At 37.1% G+C, this 24207-nt stretch overlaps 1 protein-coding gene across 7 annotated transcripts in view; it reads left to right on the plus strand.

The window, feature by feature from the left end:
* The window catches only part of Kif1b (kinesin family member 1B), a 144400-nt gene that overhangs the window by 27734 nt on the left and 92459 nt on the right, over positions 1-24207 (plus strand). For all 7 annotated transcript variants that reach the window (XM_026397924.2, XM_026397926.2, XM_026397927.2 and 4 more), the window contains exons 3-9: positions 10209-10285; positions 12311-12490; positions 13741-13806; positions 17737-17915; positions 18465-18576; positions 22466-22543; positions 23236-23301. In XM_026397924.2, the coding sequence (XP_026253709.2) occupies positions 10209-10285; positions 12311-12490; positions 13741-13806; positions 17737-17915; positions 18465-18576; positions 22466-22543; positions 23236-23301 (758 nt within the window). The remainder of the gene's footprint in view (positions 1-10208; positions 10286-12310; positions 12491-13740; positions 13807-17736; positions 17916-18464; positions 18577-22465; positions 22544-23235; positions 23302-24207) is intronic.

Raw genomic sequence — 24207 nt, forward strand, 5'->3', positions numbered from 1 at the left:
GGCTTAGAGTCTCAGGAAACTTTTGTTTGAGGAATGCCAATTTTTTTTTCTTTTGTAGCAAATAATAGCATATTACTGTTCTTCCAAGACATTGACTGCTTCTGTAACTCTTGTCAAGGAGTTGTCTTCTGGTGTTTTACCTAGTGTCAACTTTACTCCATCAGTATCACAGCTTAACACTGTTAATTAAAAAAAATACAAAGGTAGATAATTTGTTAGCTCTCATAGTGCAGGTTCTACCTGTCTTTGTCCCTTGTTTTAGAACACTTTACTGACATATTTAGTATATCCATTAATGAGATAAACCTGTTAGCTCTAGAATGTAAAAATACCATGTTAAAGCCTTTTGTTCTGAAAATAAAAGTAATTGAAAAATTGGAAAATAAAAAAAAATAAAGAAAAATCATTTCTAATCTTACCACTCAGAGACAGTTACTGTTAACATCTCGATGTGTATGCTGCTCTTTTCCTTTCTTGTACCTGTACACATATTAAATCTTTTGCAAGCATGTGCGCGCGCGCGCGCGCACACACACACACACACACACACACACACTACTTTTTAGCTTGCTTTTTCTCATCTGCTGTTTTCAGTGTAACTATTTTTCTACATGACTTAGTGACTATATAAAATTCTATAATATGGTCTTTTTTTTTTTGGTAGAGTTCCTTCTAATTCATGTAATATCTCCATAACTTTTTCTTTTTTGGCACTGGCTATTAAACCCAAGGGCGCTCTACCACTGATCTATACTTCCTAGCCCCCCCCCTTAAAAAATAATTATATATATATATATAAGGTGCTGAGGATCCAGTCCAGTGCCCCACACATGCTAGATAAGCACTCTGCCACTAAGCTACAGCCTAGCCCCCCTTTTCTTAAATATGCTTAAAAATAAGATTTCAGGGCTGGGGTGTACCCATATTTTATTTAATTCATCATGTGTTTTAAATTCTTATTAAATGGAGATGTTAGGTTAGGGTGTGTAGCTCAGCATTAGAGTGCATGTTTAGCAGGTGCAACAAACTGGGTTCAATTTCCAGCACACACACACACACACACACACACACACACGCAAAAAGGTGTTGCATGGTTATTGTAAGGATCAAATGAAATAATATGGTATTTTAAAATATTTTGTCATTAATTTTAATTCGTCACTAAATTACTTTCAGTGAGAAAATATAAGGGCAAAAATTATTGAAGCCATCACAAAGTTGGAGGGGGCTTTTTTTTGTTGTGTAGTTGGAATTGCTTTTTATCATATTATATAATTTAAACTTCCTTAACTACTTAAATAAATTGTTGTCATATCAAATCATCTAAGACAGACAATGGGAAAATTTTTTTAATAGGAAATCTAGTCGTCTTTCTTTGTTGCTTTTCATCTTACTCTCTAGTCATTTGAGGTCGCTTTGATGAATATCCAAACTGAACTTTATGTTGCGTTTATATGTGCTTTTGTTGGTTTCTCATGTCCAGAGGTTGGTTCATCCCTTTCCTTCCCTTCCCTTCCTTCCTTCCTTCCTCCTGTCCTTCCTTCTTTGCAACTCTCAAGAGATGCTTTGGAGTTCATTTTTAAAAGTTCATGCCAGTAACATGGTGCTAATTGCTTTTGGTAGTTGCCCAGTGAAATGTGAAGCCTTGTAATGGGAGCCAATAGTCTGGAGAGCGGTTAGTTTTAAAGGAACCACTACTTCTAGTCCTGTTAGGCACAGTGGGCATTCATAGATTTAATTTTTGCTCTTTCAAGGAATGGGTATTATAATAGGCTAAGACTATTTTTAATTGTATTGTTGGATGAAGTCTTACAAGTGGTAGGAATAAGAAATATGAAATTATATTTTCAAATGTCTATGGGAAATTAGGTTTTTGATGTTTAGCATACAGGCCACCAAACTTTCAGAGTTTTTAGACTTGTCTTAGATATACATAGTAATGGAAGTGGTGTGATGACTGTTAGTAATGCACTGAGGATGGGCATCCAAATTAAGGAGGGGTGGGAGGGGAAAGGTAGGAAATGTCTGAGAGGCCTTTGTTTTGGAGAACAGGGAACTGAAGGGCCAGAATTAGCAGAAGCTGCACAATGAGGAAATGATTTAACTACATGTATTGTTTCCCCAGACATTGTTCTGGTCTGATACCAGAATTCCTTTCATTGTGAATAAACTTGAGGAGGCAAAATGGGTGAAAGGAAAAACAAAAACCTTTACTTTTTAAATTGCCTTTTGTTGAGGAAAAATACCATGATTAGTAATTAACAACAACAAACATTTAAGCTGTGCCAGGCACACTTAGGCACCATCACAATAATGGTACTTTAATCTTCCTATATTCACAGAAGGTGGCACTGAGGCCTGGGGGTGCTAGCCCACTTGCCTGGGCTCTCACAAATCTGGGAATCGGGAGAACCAGAAAATGTACTTGGCTGCCTGCTCCTCACTTTTTTCTTCTGTCACCTCTTTTTTTTTTTTTAATGCAATTTGTTTCTTTATTATTATATGGTGCTGAGGCTCGAACCCAGGGCCTTGCACATGCTAGGCGAGTGCTCTACCACTGAGCCCTAGCCCCAGCCCCTTCTGTCACCTCTTAAGATAGTTTTTCCACTTTTCTGTGCAGCAATCCTGAATGTCTTTGTCTAATTTGAATTTTACTGTTAGGTTAATATTTATCTTGGTGTCTCTTTTTGAAAGAGGAAAGTCATGAAAAAAAGGAGGGGATCATAATTATCAGTATAGAAGTCTTTGGGTCACTTGGATTCATTGGGCTCCAAGCCTTTCAGATTGTCTCTCTTTAAAATTATTAAATTTGTTTAGGAAGAGCAGAACTGTTATGTGAGAGTTTCAAGAATATTATAACTAGTTTATTTTATGTAATAGTGATCACATAATGGCACTAAGGAATTGCAGGTTTTTTTTTTTCTCACGTTGCATATTTATTTATTTATTTATTTGGTGCCAGGGATTAAACCTAGGGGCACTTAGCTAGATCCCTAGCCTTCCCCCCCATTTTTAAGATTTTTACTTTGAGACTTTTTTGGGGGGTGAATATCAGGGATTGAACTCGGGGGAACTCATCCACTGAGCCACATTCCCAGCCCTATTTCATATTTTATTTAGAGACAGGGTCTTGCTTAGTGCCTTGCTTTTGCTGAGGCTGGCTTTGAACTTGGGTTCCTCCTGCCTCAGCTTCCTGATCCGCTGGGATACATGTATGTGCCACCATGCCCAGCATTTTGAGACTTAAAAAAAAAGAAAAAGAAAAAGAAAAAACTTTTAGTTGTAGATGGACACAATACCTTTATTTTATTTACTTTTATGTGGTGCTGAGGAGTGAACCCAGTGTCTAAGATGTGCTAGGCAAGAGCTTACCACTGAGCTACATACAACAGCCCTAATTGTATACCAGCCCCTTGAGACAGTTTGACCAAGTTGCTTTAGGGCCTTGCTACTTTGCTGAGGCTGGCTTTGAGCTTGTGATCCTCCTGCCTCAGCCTTCCAAGTTTCTGGGATTACAGGTGTGTGCCGTTGCACCTGGAACTCTGGGATTGAGATTATGATGAACACATATGGTACATTTATGCCTGTTTTGTAAGATTAGAATCTAAGTTTGTTATTTTAAAATGATGAAGGAGCTTTATGATAGGTCTTTTGCTTTATGATAATATGCTTTGTGTAAACATTTTACCTTATTTCCAGAATATATTGCTGTGAGAAGGGGAAGTGGCTGTCTATGGGTTTTGATTTTCTGGTTTTAAAATATAATTGGCACACACAGTATTTTTTAATTATATACCCTTTTTTGTATATATATGTATTTTAGTTGTAGATGGACATAATGTGCTTATTTTATTTATTTTTATGTGGTGCTGAGGATCGAATCCAGGGCCTTGCACGTGTGAGGTGAGCACTCTACCACTGAGCCAAAACCCCAGCCCCCCCATTTATTTTATTTATTTATTTTTTTATGTGGTGATGAGGATCGAACCCAGTGCCTCATACATGCTGTGCAAGTGCTCTTCTACTGAGCTACAACCTCAGCCCTAATTGTATCCCATTTAAAAAAAAATTTTTTTCCTTTTAGTTTTTTTTTAGTTGTCAATAGACTTATTTTATTTATTTATACTCGGTGCTGAGAATCGAACCCAGGGCCTCACATGTGCTAGGCAAGTGCTCTACCACTGAGCTACAACCCCAGCCTGTATACTATTTTTCTTAATTTTTGTTATTTGAGGATTTTGGAAGAGGATGGTTGTACTGAAGATACCACTGGAATTTTTAGCAAGCCGGGAACATGCTTTGTGAGAAAAGTTAATATAAAGTTACAGTGTTGCTATACTGATATGTTAATTATAGCCACAGACAAAATCTTAGTAGTTTGCTAGCAACAGTATAATTACTACATTAGAGACTTTGAGATATTAGATAAACACATTTATCCTGCAGGATAAAAAGGCTTTTAAGTACAAGTGTTGTTTTGACTGCCTTATTTTCTAGGGCTCAGTGATGAAAACATCATTTCTGCATAAAGATGGCAAGATAATAAAATTGGAAAAAAGACAAGGAGAAAAAAGGGTTAAATTGAGGCATTTAACAGACTTTATATGGCTAGTAATTTTGACTTGGAGTGGCTCCAAGAAAGAGAACATGGTCAGCTGAGGTTCATAAGTAACATTTTGTGATCACTGTTTTGAAGATGTTTCTCATGGATAAGGGTAAAGACAGCCTTGATAGTAAGGACACTATCCTGAGTGTCCTTGGCTTTCCTGAGGTAACCAGTGTTGGCTATAGCATGAGGACAAAATTTGAAGACAGAATGAAGGTATGAGGGTTCTATGGAGAGGATGAATGAGGGGTCATCCTTTTGGATTTGAGGGGAAAACATTCAGGTCTTACATGTTATGGCCGCCTTTCAGATTCATGAAGGAAGACTCGAGAAAACAGCTTTGAAAGCAGACAATATTTGGATGGTTACTGGATCCAGGGCCCAAAGGAGCAGGTTAGCAGAGCAAGGGATTGGAAAATCACGAGACAGTCTGAGCAAAGACTCATTCCCTGGGGAGTCCTGAAGTTGGTTTTAATGAAGATCATTGTAGTAATGGTAGGAAACATAGCTTGCCTGCCTCCTGAATCACTTTCATATCCTGGCTGCCATACCCTGTGCCCTTCCTATTGCCTTCCTCTAGGCCACTCTCAGTTCTTCTTCACCCAAACAGTCCTTTGTCCTTATTTCTCTATCTCCAGAGAAGACAGACCCTGCAGGTGTTTCTTCCAGTCCCAAGCCTTTAAATGCCTTTGGAACAATGACTCCCAGGTTAATTTCTTCTGCCTGGATCTTTCTGTAGGACTCTATGCCTAGAGTTGTCCACCCAATGCCAGCTTAACTCTACTTGAAAGTCTTAAGAAGTATCTCAAACCCAACATGTCCTAAACAGAACTGTGGTTTCCCCCTTTCTCACCCAACCAAAGTGGCTGCTCTTTCATTACCCATTCTTTTAGTTGCAAGATCAAAAATAGTCATTCTTGCCTTTTCCCTTTTTCTTACAGATTCCATCAGTAAGTCCTATTGTCTTTGCCTTCATAATATATCCTCAATCACTTTTTACTATTTTTACTTTAACCCCAAATCAGTATTACAATAGCTTCTTGTCTCTGCTTTCTACCCATGTCCCCATGTAGTAGCCAGACATATTTTAGAGGTATAAATCAGATATGCTGCCCCTCTGCTTAAAATTCTTCATTAGCTTCTTATTATTTTTAGAGTAAAACTAAAAATCCTTGCCTTGGTCATAAGCCTTCACTGGATTTGGCTTCTTAATTTGATGAGTTAACATCTCTCATCATTTACAGTGTGGTTGTGTTCATTAGCTTTTTGTGACTGTGACAAAAGTTTAGATAAAATCGACTGAAAGGGAGGAAGGATTTATTTTGGCTCATGGTTTCAGTCCGTGGTTGGGCTTGTGATGAGGTAGAACATCATGGCAGCCAGGAAGCAGAAGATGGGCACTGTAATACCCAGAGTCTCACACACAAAAATCTAAGTATAATATTTCTTTATAAACTTCTATTAAATGATGTACTAATATGTAGGCACTGATGTTGGTCCTTTATTCCAAATCCAGTGTTCTATTACAAGATAGAATAATACTGTCGTCCTCCACCCTTTTGTTGTTGTTTTTGTTTTTCATACTAGGGATTGAGTCCAGTGGCACTTAATTACCAAGCCAAAAATCCCCAGCCCTTTTTATTTTAATTTTGAGGCAAGGTCTAAATTAGCTTAGAGCCTCGCTAAGTTGTTGAGTCTGGCTTCAAACCTGTGCTTTTTTTGCCTCAGCCTCTTGAGCTGCTCCTCTTCCTTTTTAAAAAAATATTTTCCTTTAGTTGTAGTCAGACACAATACCTTTATTTTATTTATTTATTTTTTATGTGGTGCTGAGGATTAAACCCAGCACCCCGCACATGCTAGGTGAGCGCTCCACCGCTGAGCCACAATCCCAGGCCTTCCCCTTCCCTTTTAGGTCAGAATCTTCCAATTTCTTTATTGGGCTAGAGATAGGGAGGTAGACTTCAAACATTATTAATTCAGAAAGAAGAATACTGCTGGGTATGATGGCGTATACCTGTGTTTCTAGCTACTCTAAAATCCGAGGCAGGAGGATCACAAGTTTGTAGCTAGCCTGGGCAACTTAGCAAGACCCTGTCTCAAAATAAAAAATGAAAAGGGCTGGGGATGTAGCTCAGGTAAAGAGTCCCTAGGTTCAATCCTCAGTACTGGTCGGTGGGGAAGAACAAGAAAAATTGTTTGGCATATTTAAAAACACTAACTCATTGTCCATGGAAATAACCGTGGCCTTTAAGGGCTTTTTTTAGAGGGTTTAATGAGTATAAACGCTGTTATTGAGATTTTATCCCTGTAAAAATTTTTTTCGTTTCCAAGTTCTATTGTTTAACATTTTTTTATTAGGAAAAATGTATTCAAGTTATTTTATTCTTTATAATTATATGATGTATATATAATTATAAAGAATAAAATCACTCTACAGGTACTGATTTTAAGATGTAGAAATCACCAGTGCCTTCTGAAAGAGGTAATATCGATATTGAATTTCTATATTGTTCTAAAGTGTCTTACATTTCTCATTTGGAAATTGAATTCTTTTTAAATATTCTGGGTAAATTTAATGTTGTTTGTCAAATATAAAGAGGCTTTTTTTTTTTCCTTTGCATTTCTGGGGATGGGACCCAGGGCCTTGCACTTGCCATGAAAATACTCTACCACAAAGCTCCATCCTCAGTCCTATAAAGTGCTTTTTTTAAAAAAATACCTTTATTTATTTATTTTTATGTAGTGCTGAGGATCAAATCAAGGGCCTCATAAGTACTAGGCAAGTGCTCTACTGCTTGAGCCACAACCCTAGACCCTAAAGAACTTTTCTTTAAAAAACTGTATATTTATGTTAAAAGGTGTTCATTGTTGGTAGGTATAGATTTTTTAAAAAATATTTTTAGATGGGCACAATACCTTTATTTATTTATTTATTTATTTTTAAGAGAGAGAATTATATATATATATATATATATATATATATATATATATATATATTTATTTATTTATTTTAAGTTTTCAGCGGACACAACATCATTGTTTGTATGTGGTGCTGAGGATCGAACCTGGGCCGCACGCATTCCAGGCGGCGCGCTACTGCTTGAGCCACATCCCCAGCCCACCTTTATTTATTTTTACGTGGTGCTAAGGACCAAACCCAATGCCTCACGCTTGCTAGGCAAATGATCTCCACTGAGCCACAACCACAGTCCATTGTAGATTGGTTTTGAAGATATAAATAAGGAAAAATAACTGGTATCAGAATTTTTACAGATCTGGGAGAAGGGAATCCTGAGAAGGAGGGAAGGATCATATGTACCTTGAAAAAATTAACTCGTTGGTGTACTTTTCTTTTTCTTTTCTAGAAAAAAGACAATGATGGGATAGGATGTGAGAATTGATTCTTTCTCAAAAGTTGGTAGCTAAAAGAATGTATGAAATGTGACTTTAAAAAAATTTGCAGAGATCGGAAATGTTTTGTTTTAGAGTGGTAAAGATACTTCAGAGGGAGTACCCTGCATTTCATCAGATTTTTTTTTTTTTTTTTTTTTTGCATAGGGGATTGAAACCAGGGGTGCTTAACCACTGAGCCACATCCCCAGCCTGTTTTTTATTTTCTTTTTTTTTAAATTTTGAGAGAGGGTCTTGCTAAGTTGCTATGGCTGGCTTTGAACTTGTGGACCTCCTGCCTCAGCCTCTTGGGCCATGGGGATTACAGGTGTGTGCCACCTGGCTTTAATGGAGTTCCTATTGCCAAGTCACTGAAATCCAGAATCTGGATCATGCAGTGGGATGCTAATTTCCATTTTGTTGGTAGAGTTTGTATGGTATATGATCCTTGTAATTCCAAGTTTTAAATGGATAGGGGGTTTTAAATAATGGTGGTGGTTTAATTTTGAAATGGTATAATTATGCATATGCACAAAATGCCTTACTGTCCTTTGTCTTGGCATTTGCTCACAGACATAGAGAGTAGGAATTTAAATGATGGTATTTGGCTAAAAGTGTGAGCTCTGAAGCCTGTTTCACCTATACAATGAGAATGCGAAAACATTTGCCTCTTAAGCAGTTGGGAGAATTAAAGAGATAAACAAAAAATACTTCTGCCATTGAGTAACTGCTCTTTATATGTTGGCAGTTATTTAAATCTTGTATATAGTACCTTTTAGTTAGAAGTACATTTCCTTGGGGTTGGGGTTGTGGCTCAGTGGTAGAGCACTCGCCTAGCATACTCAGGGCCCTGGGTTTGATCCTTAACACCACATAAAAATAAATAAATGGAATAAAGAAATTGTGTCCAACTACAACTAAAAATTAAATATTTTTAAAAGAAGTACACTTCCTTGCTTAGATTACCATTTGTGTTTTGAGAGATGTTCTTTCTAGAACTGTGTCCCCTTGTCACATGATTATGTGCAGTGTGAGCCTTATTAATACTCTGTCAGCATTTGAGGTTGGAACGTAAGTGTGTGGCTGTACCCAGTGGAATCCAGAGAGAGAGAGAGAGAGAGAGAGTGAGCGAGCGTGAGCAAGAGAGGGAGCTAAGCACCATAGCAACTGTTGCTATTTGTGTCCTGAGCAGCAGCTGCCTGAGACAGATTTATTTTTTAATCCTGATCTCACTGATAGTCTGGGATGTGGCCCTGTTTTAGAGAAGCAGATTTGTTGAGATGTCCAGTCTTCCAGATTTCATGACCACATGTTACAAGGATTCTGTTTCATGTGAAATATGAGGAGCTAGAAGCTTTGTGTGTATGAAAAAGGAAGATATTAAGCTTCACAGTCAGCCCCTGAAGTTTAGGATGGATTAAACGACAAATCACTTTTAATATGGGCAGTGATTTCATGCTTTTAAGTCAAAAAGTAACTTAACATTCTACAGAAAATTTAGTAGTCTGCAATTCCACTGTATAAACACATATATGTGTATACTTCATATGTAATAACTTACATATTCATTATTGTCAACCAAGGATTTCAATTATGAATGCTTCATTTTCAAGTGCTTTTCTGAAGTAGATAGTAAGATCTGTAAAAAGAGCTGGTTACAAATTGTGGTTGGATTAATGCAATATTTTTCTAATTATTTCTGATTTGTTGACATATTCAAACTTTATGAGGTACCTTGAACTTCTAACATGATTCATTTCTAAATTTTGACTGCTACTTTCCTAGGGAGGATGATAAACATTCAATCACAGAATATTTTCTGGGAACTCACTGTATATTTGAATACTGGTAACACCCACTTAACTGTTGTTGGCCTGAGTTTTTTGAAGTTCCATATATAAATTATGTCTTCAAAATACTTTTTGGGGCTGGGGTTGTGGCTCAGTGGTAGAGTACTTACCTTGCATATGCAAGGCCCTGGGTTCGAGATCCTCAGCACCACATAAAAATTAAATAAATAAAATAAAGATATTCTACCCAACTACAACTAAAAAAACCCCCAAACCATGATACTTTTATGTTTTGATTGCCCTATTAAGATTCATTGCTATGAATATACTGATTTAGATATTTTTGAACATATAGTATAATATCATTTTGAATTAATGAACTTGTTACTGAGAGACTTAATGGAAACATTTTCATCCTCTAGGTATTATTAACCCAAAGAACCCAAAGGAAGCACCAAAGTCCTTCAGCTTCGACTACTCCTATTGGTCTCACACCTCGGTGAGTTTCTTTCCTCCTCTTTACTTTCATGTTAGTATTTTCCCTGCTGGAGCTGGTCTTATTCTTGGTTTGTGAGTGTGGTCAAGCGTGACTTTTTCTGGGGGTGGTGGTGGTGGTACTGGAATTGACCTCAGGGGCACTCAACCACTGAGTGCGACATCCCTAGCCCTGTTTTGTATTTTGAGACAGGGTCTCACTGAGTTGCTTAGTGTCTCATTTTAGCTGAAGTTGGCTTTGAACTCTCAATCCTCCTGCCTCAGTCTTCTGAGCTGCTGTGATTACAGGCATGTGCCCTACGCTCAGCCATGACTACATTTTTTTGATATAGTGAATATTATCTAAAGAATAAAAGTATTTTATTTGATGGAAAGTTTATGTACCATATATATATATATATATATATATATATATATATATATATATATACACACACACACACACACACACACACACATACATATAAGCATTTAGTTTACACTAAATATGGAATCTAATTTACTCTGATTTAGATATTCCTTGAGGATTTATTTAGAAGTATTTTAGGATTTGCATTATGAATGTTACTGTACTTATAGATCTTAGGTAGTGCCAAATTGCTTAGTGTATTGCCAGTTCGTTTTTTTTTTTTAGTATTTATTTTTTAGTTTTTGTAGTTGAACACAATACCTTTATTTTATTTATTTTTATGTGGTGCTGAGGATCGAACCCAGGGTTTCACACGTGCTAGGGGAGCATACTACTGCTGAGCCACAACCCCAGCCCCAGTGTATTGCTAGTTTTAAGTTAAAATTTTGAAGATGTATCTAGGAAGATTGGAATGACCTCAGTTAAATTGTTGTTCATTTGTTAGTTTGATTTGTGTTACTGGGAATAGATCCAGGGTTGCTCTTCCACTGAGCTATATCCTCGGCCCTATCCTCAGTCTTTTTTTATTTTTATGTGGTGCCGAGGATTGAACCCAGTGCTTCATACATGTGAGGTGAATGCTCTACTTTGCCAACAGCCCCAGCAACAGTGTCTTGCTAAGTTGCTGATGCTGGCCTCCAACTTGTGCTCCTCCTACCTCAGCCTCTAGAGTAGCTGTGGGCCACCACAACTGGCTTGTTTTTTCTTTTCTTTTTTTTTTTTTTCTTTTTTTAAATCATAGTAGATCGGTGTGTTCTGAATGTTTGGAAAGAACCTGCAGATCCACAAGGAAAACAAGATATCATTAACATCTAGGAAAATGGAGAATAGGGGCCACCATGGCACCTTTACTCACTGTATTACCCTAGTGTTTGCTGGCTTTTAGGGATTGTTCTAAACTGGAGTTTGCTTTTGTACCATCCGTCTCTGTTGTATGGTTTAGTTTTTGTTTGTCCTGTTTTACATTGAGGAGTAAGAGATGTTTTAAACTATTAACGAGGGATGGGATTGTGGCTCAGCAGTAGAGCGCTCCCCTAGCACTGGTGGGACCTGGGTTCAATCCTCAGCACCACATAAAAATAAAGGCATTGTGTTATGTCCATCTACACCTAAATAATATATAAATATTAAAAAAAAAAACTATCAACGAAAGCTAATTGCTAAAGGAATAGTCTGGAATGAATTGTAAGCATTCTTCACTGAAAGCTATGTTTATTGAAAAGAGCCTCATTAGCTAAGTGAGTTCAAAGAAGTATTTTTTTAATGTGGACCAGACAAAGGTCTTTTATTCCCATTTTCTACTTAAGAAAATCTTCTTGGAGCTCCTTATGAACAGAGTAGTATAAGGTTATGGAAAATGAAACATAATTATGCCAGATAAATTTCACCTTGAAGTTTTTGTGCATGGCTGACCTGGATGCCTCTTAATAGAGCTTAGGTGGGCGGGAAGGAGAAGAATGAGAAAACAACAAAACCTTCATGTAGTAGATAGTTAAAAATCTGTGGCATGTTTTGGGTTTCTATTCTGATTCTAAACACTTATTTATTATGGAAGCAATCAAATAAATATGGATTGTGAATAGAATGCCATTTATTTTTCTTTATTTTTGATCTTTACAGCCTGAAGATCCCTGTTTTGCATCTCAAAATCGTGTGTACAATGACATCGGAAAGGAAATGCTCTTACATGCCTTTGAGGGTTATAATGTCTGTATTTTTGCCTATGGGCAGACTGGTGCTGGGAAATCTTATACAATGATGGGTAAACAAGAAGAAAGTCAGGCTGGCATCATTCCCCAGGTAAAAAATAAAACAGCAAAAAAACCTAAATTGCTTTAACAGATATTTTTATTTTTCAAATATTTATTCAAGGACTAGGATTTGCTAGGTAGAGCACTTGCCTAGCATGTGTGAGGCTCTGGTTAATTTTTTAATTAAAATATGTTTATATTAAAACATGTATTTAGGAATTGTCCTTCTTCGTATATAGTAGTATCAGTCCTGAAAAAGCGTGTTTTTTAAAAATATAATTATTATTTCAAAATTACCATTTGTTGTAAATTTCAAATTCCATTCAGACTTCTAGAGAATCACATATAGTTCATTTTTCAAAGTGTAAATTGCTTTAAAGTATGATTGTCATTGTAGTATATGATTGTGTTATGCTAAAAGTATAGCAAATAGAAATTCAGTAGCATTTTTATTGTTTTTATTAAAATATCACATATTTTACAGAAGAAATACAGGGGATAGGATGAAGTTTAAAATTTTCCAGATCAAGAAAAATGTAATATTTCCTGTCAAGAAATGTCACTTTGCAGTAGAGTAGCATCTCATATAAGGGTGAGGAGTCTTGATGTAGTAGTAAAGGGAAAGTTTTATAGAGGAAGGATTATTCTTAAAAATTCCTTATTTGCCTCTTCCAAATAGTATAAATTCTTCATCTGTGTCTATAAGTTTATATAGTCACTGATAATATAACAAATTGATGTATAGCATCAGCAATACATCAGTGCAAATGTTGTCCTAGTAGTTTCATTGTTACAGTAATATTGACAGTAGAGTCACAAGTACTACACAGAAGCAGATTCACATGTGTTTAACATGATGGTGATACAACTTCTGTAAAAAGCTGACTTTCCCTTTCTCCCCCAAATGTGACTTTCTTCTTCAGAAAACAAAATCAAGGTTCAATTATTTTTTTATTTTTTTTTAATATTTATTTATTTTAGTTATTGGCGGACACAACATCTTTGTTTGTATGTGGTGCTGAGGTTTGAACCTGGGCTGCACACATGCCAGGCAAGCGCGCTACCACTTGAGCCACATCCCCAGCCCCCAAGGTTCAATTATTGAGGGAGAATACAGATATATAAGAAGAGCGTATTCAAAGTTTTAAAAAATTTCATTCAAAATGTTAATCCTACCTTGAGGTTTATGATGTGGAGAGAGAAAGAGAAAGGGGGCCTTGCTAATTCACTTAGCACTTGTGAATAACAGTACTTCTCTGGTTTGGGCAACTCATGTTTTCTTTTATTCTGCTTCCTTAGTTGTGTGAAGAGCTCTTTGAGAAGATCAATGACAATTGCAATGAAGAGATGTCTTATTCTGTAGAGGTGAGTGTAGTCGTGGTTGAAATCAGGGGCCTCTGTATTCCTGTTCATCCAACATTACATTTACTTGTTTGTTCATTCATTCATTAACTGGTATTGAGGATTAATAAATCCCGGAGTACTTTACCACTGACCTACATCCCTAGCCCTTTTTAATTTTATTTTGAGACAGGCTCTCTCTAGGTTATCCAGGCTTACCTGTAACTTGTGTTCCTCCAGTCTCAGCTTCTTGAGTAGCTGGGATTACAGTTGTGACAAGCACATCTGGGGTAGTCCCTGATTTGCATATGTGCTTTCTGAAGCTGCTGTTTTACACACACACACACACACACACACACACACACATACATTTTTGGTATTCATTTTCATAGTAACTGAAATTGAGGTATTTTATTAAAGTGAGCCTGTTGTTCTGAGAAATTAAGCTGCCTTTTAAGCAAACTATTTTTTAAAATTTTTTTTTATTGGTTGTTCAAAACATTACAAAGCTCTTGACATATCATATTTCATACATTAGATTCAAGTGGGTTATGAACTCCCATTTTTACCCCAAATACAGATTGCAGAATCACAACGGTTACACATCCACATTTTTACATAATGCCATATTAGTAACTGTTGTATTCTGCTACCTTTCCTGTCCTCTACTATCCCCCCTCCCCTCCCCTCCCATCTTCTCTCTCTACCCCATCTACTGTAATTCATTTCTCTCCTTGTTTATTTTCCCATTCCCCTCACAACCTCTTATATGTAATTTTGTATAATGAGGGTCTCCCTCCATTTCCATGCAATTTCCCTTTTGTCTCCCTTTCCCTCCCACCTCATGTCTCTGTTGAATGTTAATCTTTTTCTCCTGCTCTTCCTCCGTGCTCTATTCTTAGTTGCTTTCATTATATCAAAGAAGACATTTGGCATTTGTTTTTTAGGGATTGGCTAGCTTCACTTAGCATAATCAAGCAAACTATTTAATAACATTTATTTAGTATGTGTTGTGATTTTCTTTTTCTCTTTGTGGTGCTGAGGATTGAATTCATGGCCTCACACATGCTAGGAAAGTGCTCTACCACCAGGCTATATCCTGCTCTGTGTTGTAATTTTCTGTAGGACTTAATTCCTCATTATTCCACTTAGTGGCCTTGAGTTTTTCTTTAACCTATAAGGCATTGCATGAATTTCTGCCTTGTGACTATCATAGACCAAAGAGTGTATGTGCTCTAAGAATACTTTATGTTGAGATGAATTTTCTAAACAGCTTGGCTCATCCCATAACCATTCTTTTTTTTTTTAAATCAGGTGCTACAGTGTTTGAGCTTATAGATAATAAAAGAAGATGCCATTTCCTTTCAAATTAGAGTTCACAGACTTATTTTGAAGTACAAATTAGATCCCTTGTGGATACTATGGTTCCTTGTCACATTTTCTAACCCCCTTTCCTACTTCTTTCTCTGTTCTCTGCTTCAGCTATATTGGTATTTTGCTGTTTCTAGAATATGCCAGGAGCAGTCCTTCCTCAGGGTTTTTATATTTACTCTTCCTTCCGCTGGAAAGGTTCTTCCCCTGGATTTCTTTTTCTCTCTGTCTTTAATAACTTAAAAAAAAAAAAAATATATATATATATTTTGTTGTTGTTGTTTGTTTGTTTATTTTTTTATAGCGCAGGGACCAAATGCAGGGCCTTACACATGCTAGGCACGGTCTCCACCACTGAACCATGCTCTCTGCCCTTCCCCTAGATTTATTTTTCTGAGTAAGTTTCCCTCTTCTTTCATGTCCTTCCTCAAATCTTACCCTCTCAGCAAGACTGACCTTGACCACTGTATTTAACACTATAACTCTGCCCCAGCAATCCTAAATCCCGCTTGTTCTGGTTTTCTTTTTCCTGCAGTATTCATCATGTTCTAATTTACTTCATAAACTATCTACTTATTGCTTTTGTTGTTCCTCATAGTCACCATTGCTAGAATTATAAAGGTCACTAAGGCAGCGTTTTTTTTTTTTTTTTTTGATACAATAACTTTATTTATTTTTATGTGGTGCTGAGGATTGAACCCAGGGCCTTGCACATGTGAGGCAAGCACTCCACTGCTGAGCCATAACCCCAGTCCCAAGGGCAGCATCTTTGTCTGTTTTATTTATTGATGTCTGTCAGGTGCCTAGACTATGTCTGGAAGATGGTCGGTGAATTGGATTTGCCAAGTGAGGTCTGTCATGGTTGGTTCATAAGTAAAATAAATAATAATGACTTTGGATGGATTCACATAGTAGAGAATAAGCAGTGGTGTACACTAATCTTCTCTCAAGTTATTTGGGTTCACTTAATCTCACATTTGAGTGAAAAAGATCAACTTTTTGATAGATACATGTATCTTCTGGGAGTTCAGGATTGTATGAATTTAAGTAGGCAAACATGATTAAAACAAGTCATTTCACTTTCTAGTGTGAATTGCTGTCAGAAACAAAATTTGTTGTCCTGTTGTTTTACTCCCATAATAGATGATTTACTTTCAGGATTTTTAAATTTTAACTGACTTTTAAAAACCAATATAAAAATACAGATCGAGACTGACAAAAGGAGAAAGGCAGTAGAAATGGAGATAAGGTCCAGTGCAAATACTTGGAAAATGTGTCTGTAGAAATTTAAGTTGAAAAATGCAGTTTATATTGTATTCCTGTAGCACAGTGATGCAGAAGGATCTCATTCCTGGGATGCATCATAAAGTGGCCTACCATGGTGAATGTATCCCAGATCAGAGAGAGACTTATGTGCTTAGAAGGCTGATTTTATAGATACATTGGGAACAAAACCATCCTTCAAAGTGAGACTCTTGAGTGAAGCTCATTTGGCTGATGTTAGGAAACCCAAATATATTGGCTCTTATTATTCCATGAGGAATAACTAAGACAAGAACACTCACTTTGCAAGACCTAGTTTATTATCTTTCTGTGCACAAACCTCTTTTGGAATCCTGGTAGTGGTTTGGTAAGCATGAAATTGGAAGGGAATTGATTAGATAAATTGTGTAATTGCCTCAGGTTAAGCCTAATTCATTCATCATCATGGTAGGCATCCTGCTGGTGACACAAGAATTTATGAAATATCTGTTTTCTAAGGCTTCCTCCTCTTTTTAGGTCTCAATTAGGCCACTATGAATTATCAGCCAGCCCTCAGTCCTTCTGGTATATATGTTGTCCGTAGTTCATAAGAGTGTGGTCAGTCTTAAAGAATTAGTCACTGGTCTCTTGTCCTCCCTGCTCTGGAATATTAATATTGTTCCTTGGTTTTAACTCTGATAGAATTCTTTTTTTCCAACCCTTGGAGTGACTTCACTTTAAATTTCCATTACTGACAGTAGTATGTACATTTAAAATTGATAACTGATAAATTGCTACTAAAATATCTTTTCTGCCTAAGACAAGTAGCAACCATTATGTGCCAGAGATAAAACCTTCCTTCCCTGCAAAGTCAGAAGGTGGGTTCTAACCTACACAGGGTGCATACTACTAATAGAAAAAAAGGGCCTAGAACTTTTTTTTTTTTAAAGTTGTAGTTGGACACAATACTTTTATTTCACTTATTTATTTTTATGTGGTGTTGAGGATCGAACCCAGGGTCTCGCATGTGCGAGGCGAGCGCTCTACCACTAAGCCATAACCCAAGCCCCAAGGGCCTAGAACTTTGACATTTCACTTCGTAAAGGTTGCTGATCCCTAATTGTAGAGCTTTTTAAAAACTTGTTTAAAAATCTTTTTGCTAGAGTGCTTGCCTAGCATGCGTGAGGCACTGGGTTTGATCCTCAGCACCACATAAAAGTAAACAAATAAAGGCATTCTGTCCATCTACAACTACAAAAAATAAAAATTTAAAAAAATATTTTTGCTGTCTGTGGTTTCTTTTTCCAGGTCCTTTAATTCACTTTAATAATATGTTCCTAGGTGAGCTACATGGAAATTTACTGTGAAAGAGTACGAGATTTGCTGAATCCAAAAAATAAGGGTAATTTGCGTGTGCGTGAACACCCACTTCTTGGACCCTATGTGGAGGATCTGTCGAAACTGGCGGTCACTTCCTACACAGATATTGCTGACCTCATGGATGCTGGGAACAAAGCCAGGTATGGTGGAAAACTGGCTAATGACTGAGGCCTTTGGCATATTTTGGGGCTCTTTCTTCCTATTTATGACTATCCCATGATGATAGTGATAAAAGTTGCTTCAGTTCACTTAGTCTCACATGCTGGAGAGTTGGGGGCCTCTGTCTTTCTTCTCATCAAAACAATGCACTACTGAAACAGAACTTTGGTTAAGTTTTACCCTTAAGTTTTAATTAAGCCATGGTAAAGTATTAGTCATCTTGTCTATGTGTATCGGTGGTAGTAATTGAGTCTGGAATAAATGAGCACCTAATAAAGAATAAAACTTTAATGCTCTGGTGGTTTCTAAAGGGATAGCTGGAGTATGAAAAATGATTCTGATGGGGTGCTTTTTGAGTTGGAGGGGGTATCTTGATGGGCTCACAAATAAGACAGTATTAAGAGCAATTGTGTAAGTGACAGTCTAACAGTTTAAGGCTATAACTTGTGATTGTTATGCTTATAATGTAGAGCCTGCTGCTCCACATGTAAGAATTCCATTGTCACGTGGTCACCATTGTGTTTATTTAGGACAGTGGCAGCTACCAACATGAATGAAACAAGTAGCCGTTCCCACGCTGTGTTCACCATTGTTTTCACCCAGAAGAAACATGACTCTGAGACCAACCTTTCCACTGAGAAGGTAGGAGAACATTGTCTCTAGGTTTGAGTTGCAGAGGTGGGAATTTTGAGAAATCCCTTTACTATCCTGTGTATTTTGTGAAAGGGAGGTAGATTGCTCTTTTACTTAACGGAAGGTACTTTATAGCCTGTACTTAACATTTTTCTTCCATCTTGTATCAGTTTCATCATGGGTTCTTAAAGGAAATCACAGAATAGAAAACAGAGTTAAGAAAAAACAGTCTTAAGACTTTGGGTCTCATAAACTGCAAAGCGGATCCATGGGGAGAAAATCCTTTTCTTCCTGACTGAACCATAATATTAATAATGTTACTACAGAATATTACTGTGGGATTAAATGGTGAAGAAAATGATTAGGCAAGCAGAATATGTTTTATTCCTGGAAAACAAATATAACTCCATGAGAACTCTGGTTTTCTTCAAATACCCGTTCTTGTTAATTTCTCACTTTGTATAATATTGCAATCCAGTTGCAGAGGTGCATATCTATTATCCTAGCAGCTCTGGAGATTGAGGCAGGAGGATTGCAAGTTCCAGGTCAGTCCCAGCACTGTATCGAGCCCCTTCAATTTATGGAGACTCTTTCTCAAAATAAAAAATAAAAGGGGCTGGGAATGTAGCTCAGTGTTAAAACACTGCTGGGTTCAATCCCCAATACCAAAACCAAAATTTATAGATTTTGAAATCAAACTTCTTGCTTTGAATTCTGACCGCTACTTTTCAGATATATTAACCTGGGCAAATTATTTAACCTCTTTGTGCCTCATTTTCTTCACCTATAACACCCTTATAGAATTGTTAAAAAGGATCAAGTATTAATATAGATTAAGTACATATAATAGTGTCTAGTACAGAGTAGCCACTTAATAAATGTTAATTTTTATAGTACTTAGGATGAATCCAGAGGTGCCTCACCACTGAGCTATGTTACCAGTCAGGCCTACCTCCCCCTTCCCCAATAGTTTTTTGTTTTTTTTTTTAATTTTTATTTTGAGACAGGTCTCACTAAGTTGCTGAAGCTGCCTTGAACTTGCAGTTTTTTTGCCTCAGCCTCCCAAGTAAATGTTAATTTTGTTGCTATTACTGTTAATAATAATAAAAAGTTAAATTCTGCTCTGTGTGCATTCCTAAGTGGCATGCAGTCTTAAATCTGAATTTAGATTTATTGTGCTAGCAGTTACACAGGATCCTTTGCTGTATAAAATTAGTATATTGTGTGTGATACCATTGTCACTAAAAACTAGAATCACCTTTTTTCTTGATGACATTTTATTTGCTTTCAGGTAAAAATCATTTAAAAAAATATACTAGTTATAGGTGATCAAATAACTTGCTTTGCCAGAGGTAATAATGTTGATGCTATTTGGTGGTTAGTGATTTTCTGAATGGCACCAAGGGACATTCTATATGAAAACGCTTTGCCTTTTTCCTACAATGGTAAATCTGCAAAATTAATTATGTTAATCCTGTAGCTGTAGTGTTCTCTCTCCCCTTTGGTGCTGGGGTTGAATCTAGTGCCTTGAGCATGCTTGGTAAATGCTCTATCACTGAGTTATACTCCCAGCCCAATATCTTTCTTTTTTTTTTTTTTTTATTAAAGAGAGAGTGAGAGAGGAGAGAGAGAGAGAGAGAGAGAGAGAGAGAGAGAGAGATATTTTTTTAATATTTATTTTTTTTTAGTTCTCGGCGGACACAACATCTTTGTTGGTATGTGGTGCTGAGGATCGAACCCGGGCCACACGCATGCCAGGCGAGCGCGCTACCGCTTGAGCCACATCCCCAGCCCCCAATATCTTTCTTGATAATCCATTTTGGACCTTTTGTCTAGAGTTTCTTGAAATATAATTTTTTAAAACAACTTTACAGAGATATACAATAAACTATAAATATTTAAAGTGTAAAATTTGAGCTATGTTTTGAAATATTTTTATAACTATGCAACCAGTTCCACAATCCAGATTAAGAGAATTTCTGTTACCTAAAAAAGTTGCTTTAGGCCCCTTTGTAATACCTCTGTATACCTCTACTACCCCATTGCAGGCAATTCCTGATCTGCTGGTGTTTGTTTTTTTTGGGGGGGGGGCGGAGGGGACAGTGTGGAACTGGAACTGGGGATTGAACTCTAGGTGCTTTACCATTGAGCTATATCCCCAGCTACTCTCTCCCCTTTTGAGCAGGGTCTTTCTAAGTTGCCCAGACTAGCCTTGAACTTGAAATCCTCATGCCTTAGCCTCCTGAGTTGCTGGGATCACAGGCCCACTCCATTGCATTGGGCTTCTGATCTGCTTTTGCACTAGAGATTAGCTTGTTTTCTAGAATTTTATGTACATAGAATCATATAGCATGCTCTATTTTTTGCTGGGCTTCTTTGATTTAGTATAATGATTTTATGACTCAAATATGTTACAGAGTTTATCAGTAGTTTGTTCTTTTTCATTCTGACAAATATTAGATTATATAGATACATCACAGTTTGTATATTGAGTCTTATGGTGGATGAGTATTTAGTTTCTTTTTTTTTTTTTTTAAAGAGAGAGTGGGGGTGGGGGGGGAGAGAGAGAGAGAGAGAGAGAGAGAGAGAGAGAGAGAGAGAGAGAGAGTGTTTTTAAAAATATTTATTTATTTATTTTCTCGGCGGACACAACATCTTTGTTGGTATGTGGTGCTGAGGATCGAACCCAGGCCGCACGCATGCCAGGCAAGCATGCTACCGCTTGAGCCACATCCCCAGCCCGAGTATTTAGTTTCTTAAGAAACTGCCAAACTACTTTTCAAAGTGACTATAACATTTTACTTTCCCACCAACAGTATATGAGAGTTCTGGTTCCTTGTAGCTTCTTTTTTAACATACCATTTAGTACTACACTAATGAGTTTTATATATTACTTTGACGTACTATAGTAAAATGTCATGTTTGTCCTGAAGTTATGAACTGGTTCAGTTTTTGTTAATATAACAAAATACCTGAGGCTGAGTAACTTAATAAAGAAAAGAGGTTGCTGGGCATTGTGGTACACTCCTGTAATCCCAATTACTTAGTAGGCTGAGGTAGGCGGATTGCAAGCTTGAGTCCAGTCTTGGCAACTTAGCAAGTCCCTGTATCAAAATAAAAAAATAAAAAGGGCTGGGGTTGTAGCTTGGTGGTAAAGTGCCCCTGGGTTCATTACCCAATACTAGTGGGAGGAAAAGAAGAAGAAAAGGAAAGTGGAAAGTGGCTTGTTTTACTCATAGTTTTGGAGGTTCAGGGCATTGGCACTCACATCAAATTTGACTCTGATGAGGACCTTATGACAAATGGCATCACAATGGTGGGAGCAGGTATAAAAAGGAGAGATCACATCTCCCACAGGAAGCCAAAGAAGCTGGGGAGTGGCTAGCCTTGTCCTTTTATAACAACTCTCCCTTGAGAACTCACTCAGGGGTCCCACAAGGACCTCCCTAATCTCTTCAAAGAGCAACACCCCCATAGACCTAAGGACTTCCCATTATGTTCCACTTCTCAAAGGTTTCACACTCTTAATATTGCCACATTGGGGATCAAGTTTTCAGCATATGAACCCTTGGGAGACAGATTACATCCAAGCCACAGTCATTTTACTACTTTAGAACCAAGATAGTTGCCATGAATTTTATGCTCTGTGTGTGTGCGTGCACGTGTTGTGCACGTATGTGCTGAGCTTGCGGTCAGATGTTGAGTCACACCCCCAGCTTTATGTATATGCTCCTTAAACTGATTTTCATATATGATTGTTGTCTTTGTCATCTTGAGTCATGGTTAAGAGCACTAATATTTTTAATCTTCTTCATACCTTAATCTTTAAAAGAATTTCCTGCCTTTAAATGTTTTCTGCTTCTATTTGAATTGCCCCCATGTTACTGTTCTTTACTAGGTTAGTAAAATCAGCTTGGTGGATCTCGCAGGAAGTGAACGAGCTGATTCAACTGGTGCCAAAGGAACTCGATTAAAGGTATCTATTTTACCAAATAAGTGGCCTTGTCAGTGTTCTGTAACTTAGGTCAGCAGACTATGGCCAGTGGGACAAATCCAGCTCACCACCTGTTTTGTAAAGAAAATTGTATTGAAATATAGCTCATCCATCAGTTGATGTGTTGTCTTTGGATGCTTTTGCAGAGTTGCGACAGATATTACATGACCCACAAACTTATGTTTGACCCTTTATAGAAAATTTTGACCAGCTGAGGATCTTTTGACTTCAAAGAAAGGTTAAGTTGGATAACAAAATAGTTAGGGAAGACATAATGGTCGAGTGAGATCTGAATTGCAGTTTGGGAAACAGGCAGATTTTGACTAGTTAGAAGTAAGACAGTAATGGGAATAGGATATACAAGATCCAGATATGAGAACAAAAGATTGTTTAACAAGACCAGAAATTTTACGTTGGTGATTTGTGGAAAGAAGGCTGCATCTGTAAGGTTTAGGGATACAAATATCTGGAAAATTCTTGGAACTATGAGGTAGGTATGTGGCCTCAGCATGGTATTAAGTGTGAGGAGAAGTTACTGAGGACTAAAGGAAATTTTAGAACTTATGGACATCAACAAATATGCTAGCATATGGCAAGCTTATCTTCTATATGAATGATGTGACAGTAGTAGAAACTCTTCATCCTAATTCTTTCATGTTTGATGTTTATTTTAGGAAGGAGCAAATATTAATAAGTCTCTTACAACTTTGGGCAAAGTCATTTCAGCCTTGGCAGAGGTGGTAAGTTTTATACTTCATTTTTTTAAAATAATATTTTACAACTAATATATGTATTAGTTGTAGATAGACTCAATACCTGTATTCATATGTGGTGCCAAGGATTGAACCCAGTGCCTCACATGTGCAAGGCAAGCTCTCCACCACTGAGCTACATCCCCCACTACTTCATTTTTTATTAAGGGGAAATTGTTTGTACAGCAGGTAGACTTGATGTTACTTTATGCTTGTTTACAAAGGCTGCTGTGTTTTGACCCTATTATGTAGTCTTGCCTTTCTCCTTTTAGAACTTTTCAGGTAAGACAGAAGGTCTGACACAGTTTGAGTCTGTGCTGAACATAGAATGAAAGCACATGTAGATGTATAAAGGCTAGAGCAAAAAAATCAAAGGTTTGACTAATTTTTTGAGCTTTATTTTATGTCTCACCAAAAAAAAAAAAAAAGTATATTTATTGTATGTCCTTTTCCTGTGCAGTTTTTTTCTCGATAGAATACTGGGGATGTAGCTCAGGTAGAGTGCTTGCCTGACATGTGTGAAGCCCTGGGTTCGTTCCCTAGCACTACAAAAGTGAAAAATAAAAATAAAACACAGTCATACATCACTTAACAAGGAGTGTATGCTTTGGAAAATTCATCATTAGGCAGTTTTGATATTGTGGGTGTGTCATACAGTATGTTCACACAATCCTGATAGTATACAGTTATACAACTTGGCTTTGGTAGAGCCTACTGCTCCTACAACTGTGATGAACAGAACAGCATGGGATTAAATCAAGCACAAGAGAATGGTGCAATCAGTGGACAAGGTAAACACAAGATGCATGAGGCTGCTACTGACATATGGCATACTATTTTACAGTAAACTCTTTTTAGGAAGTAGAGAATGCTCTAAAATAATAGAAAAAAAGT

This window comes from Urocitellus parryii, chromosome 11 (genome assembly GCF_045843805.1).
Source record: "Urocitellus parryii isolate mUroPar1 chromosome 11, mUroPar1.hap1, whole genome shotgun sequence".
Lineage (NCBI taxonomy): Eukaryota > Metazoa > Chordata > Mammalia > Rodentia > Sciuridae > Urocitellus > Urocitellus parryii.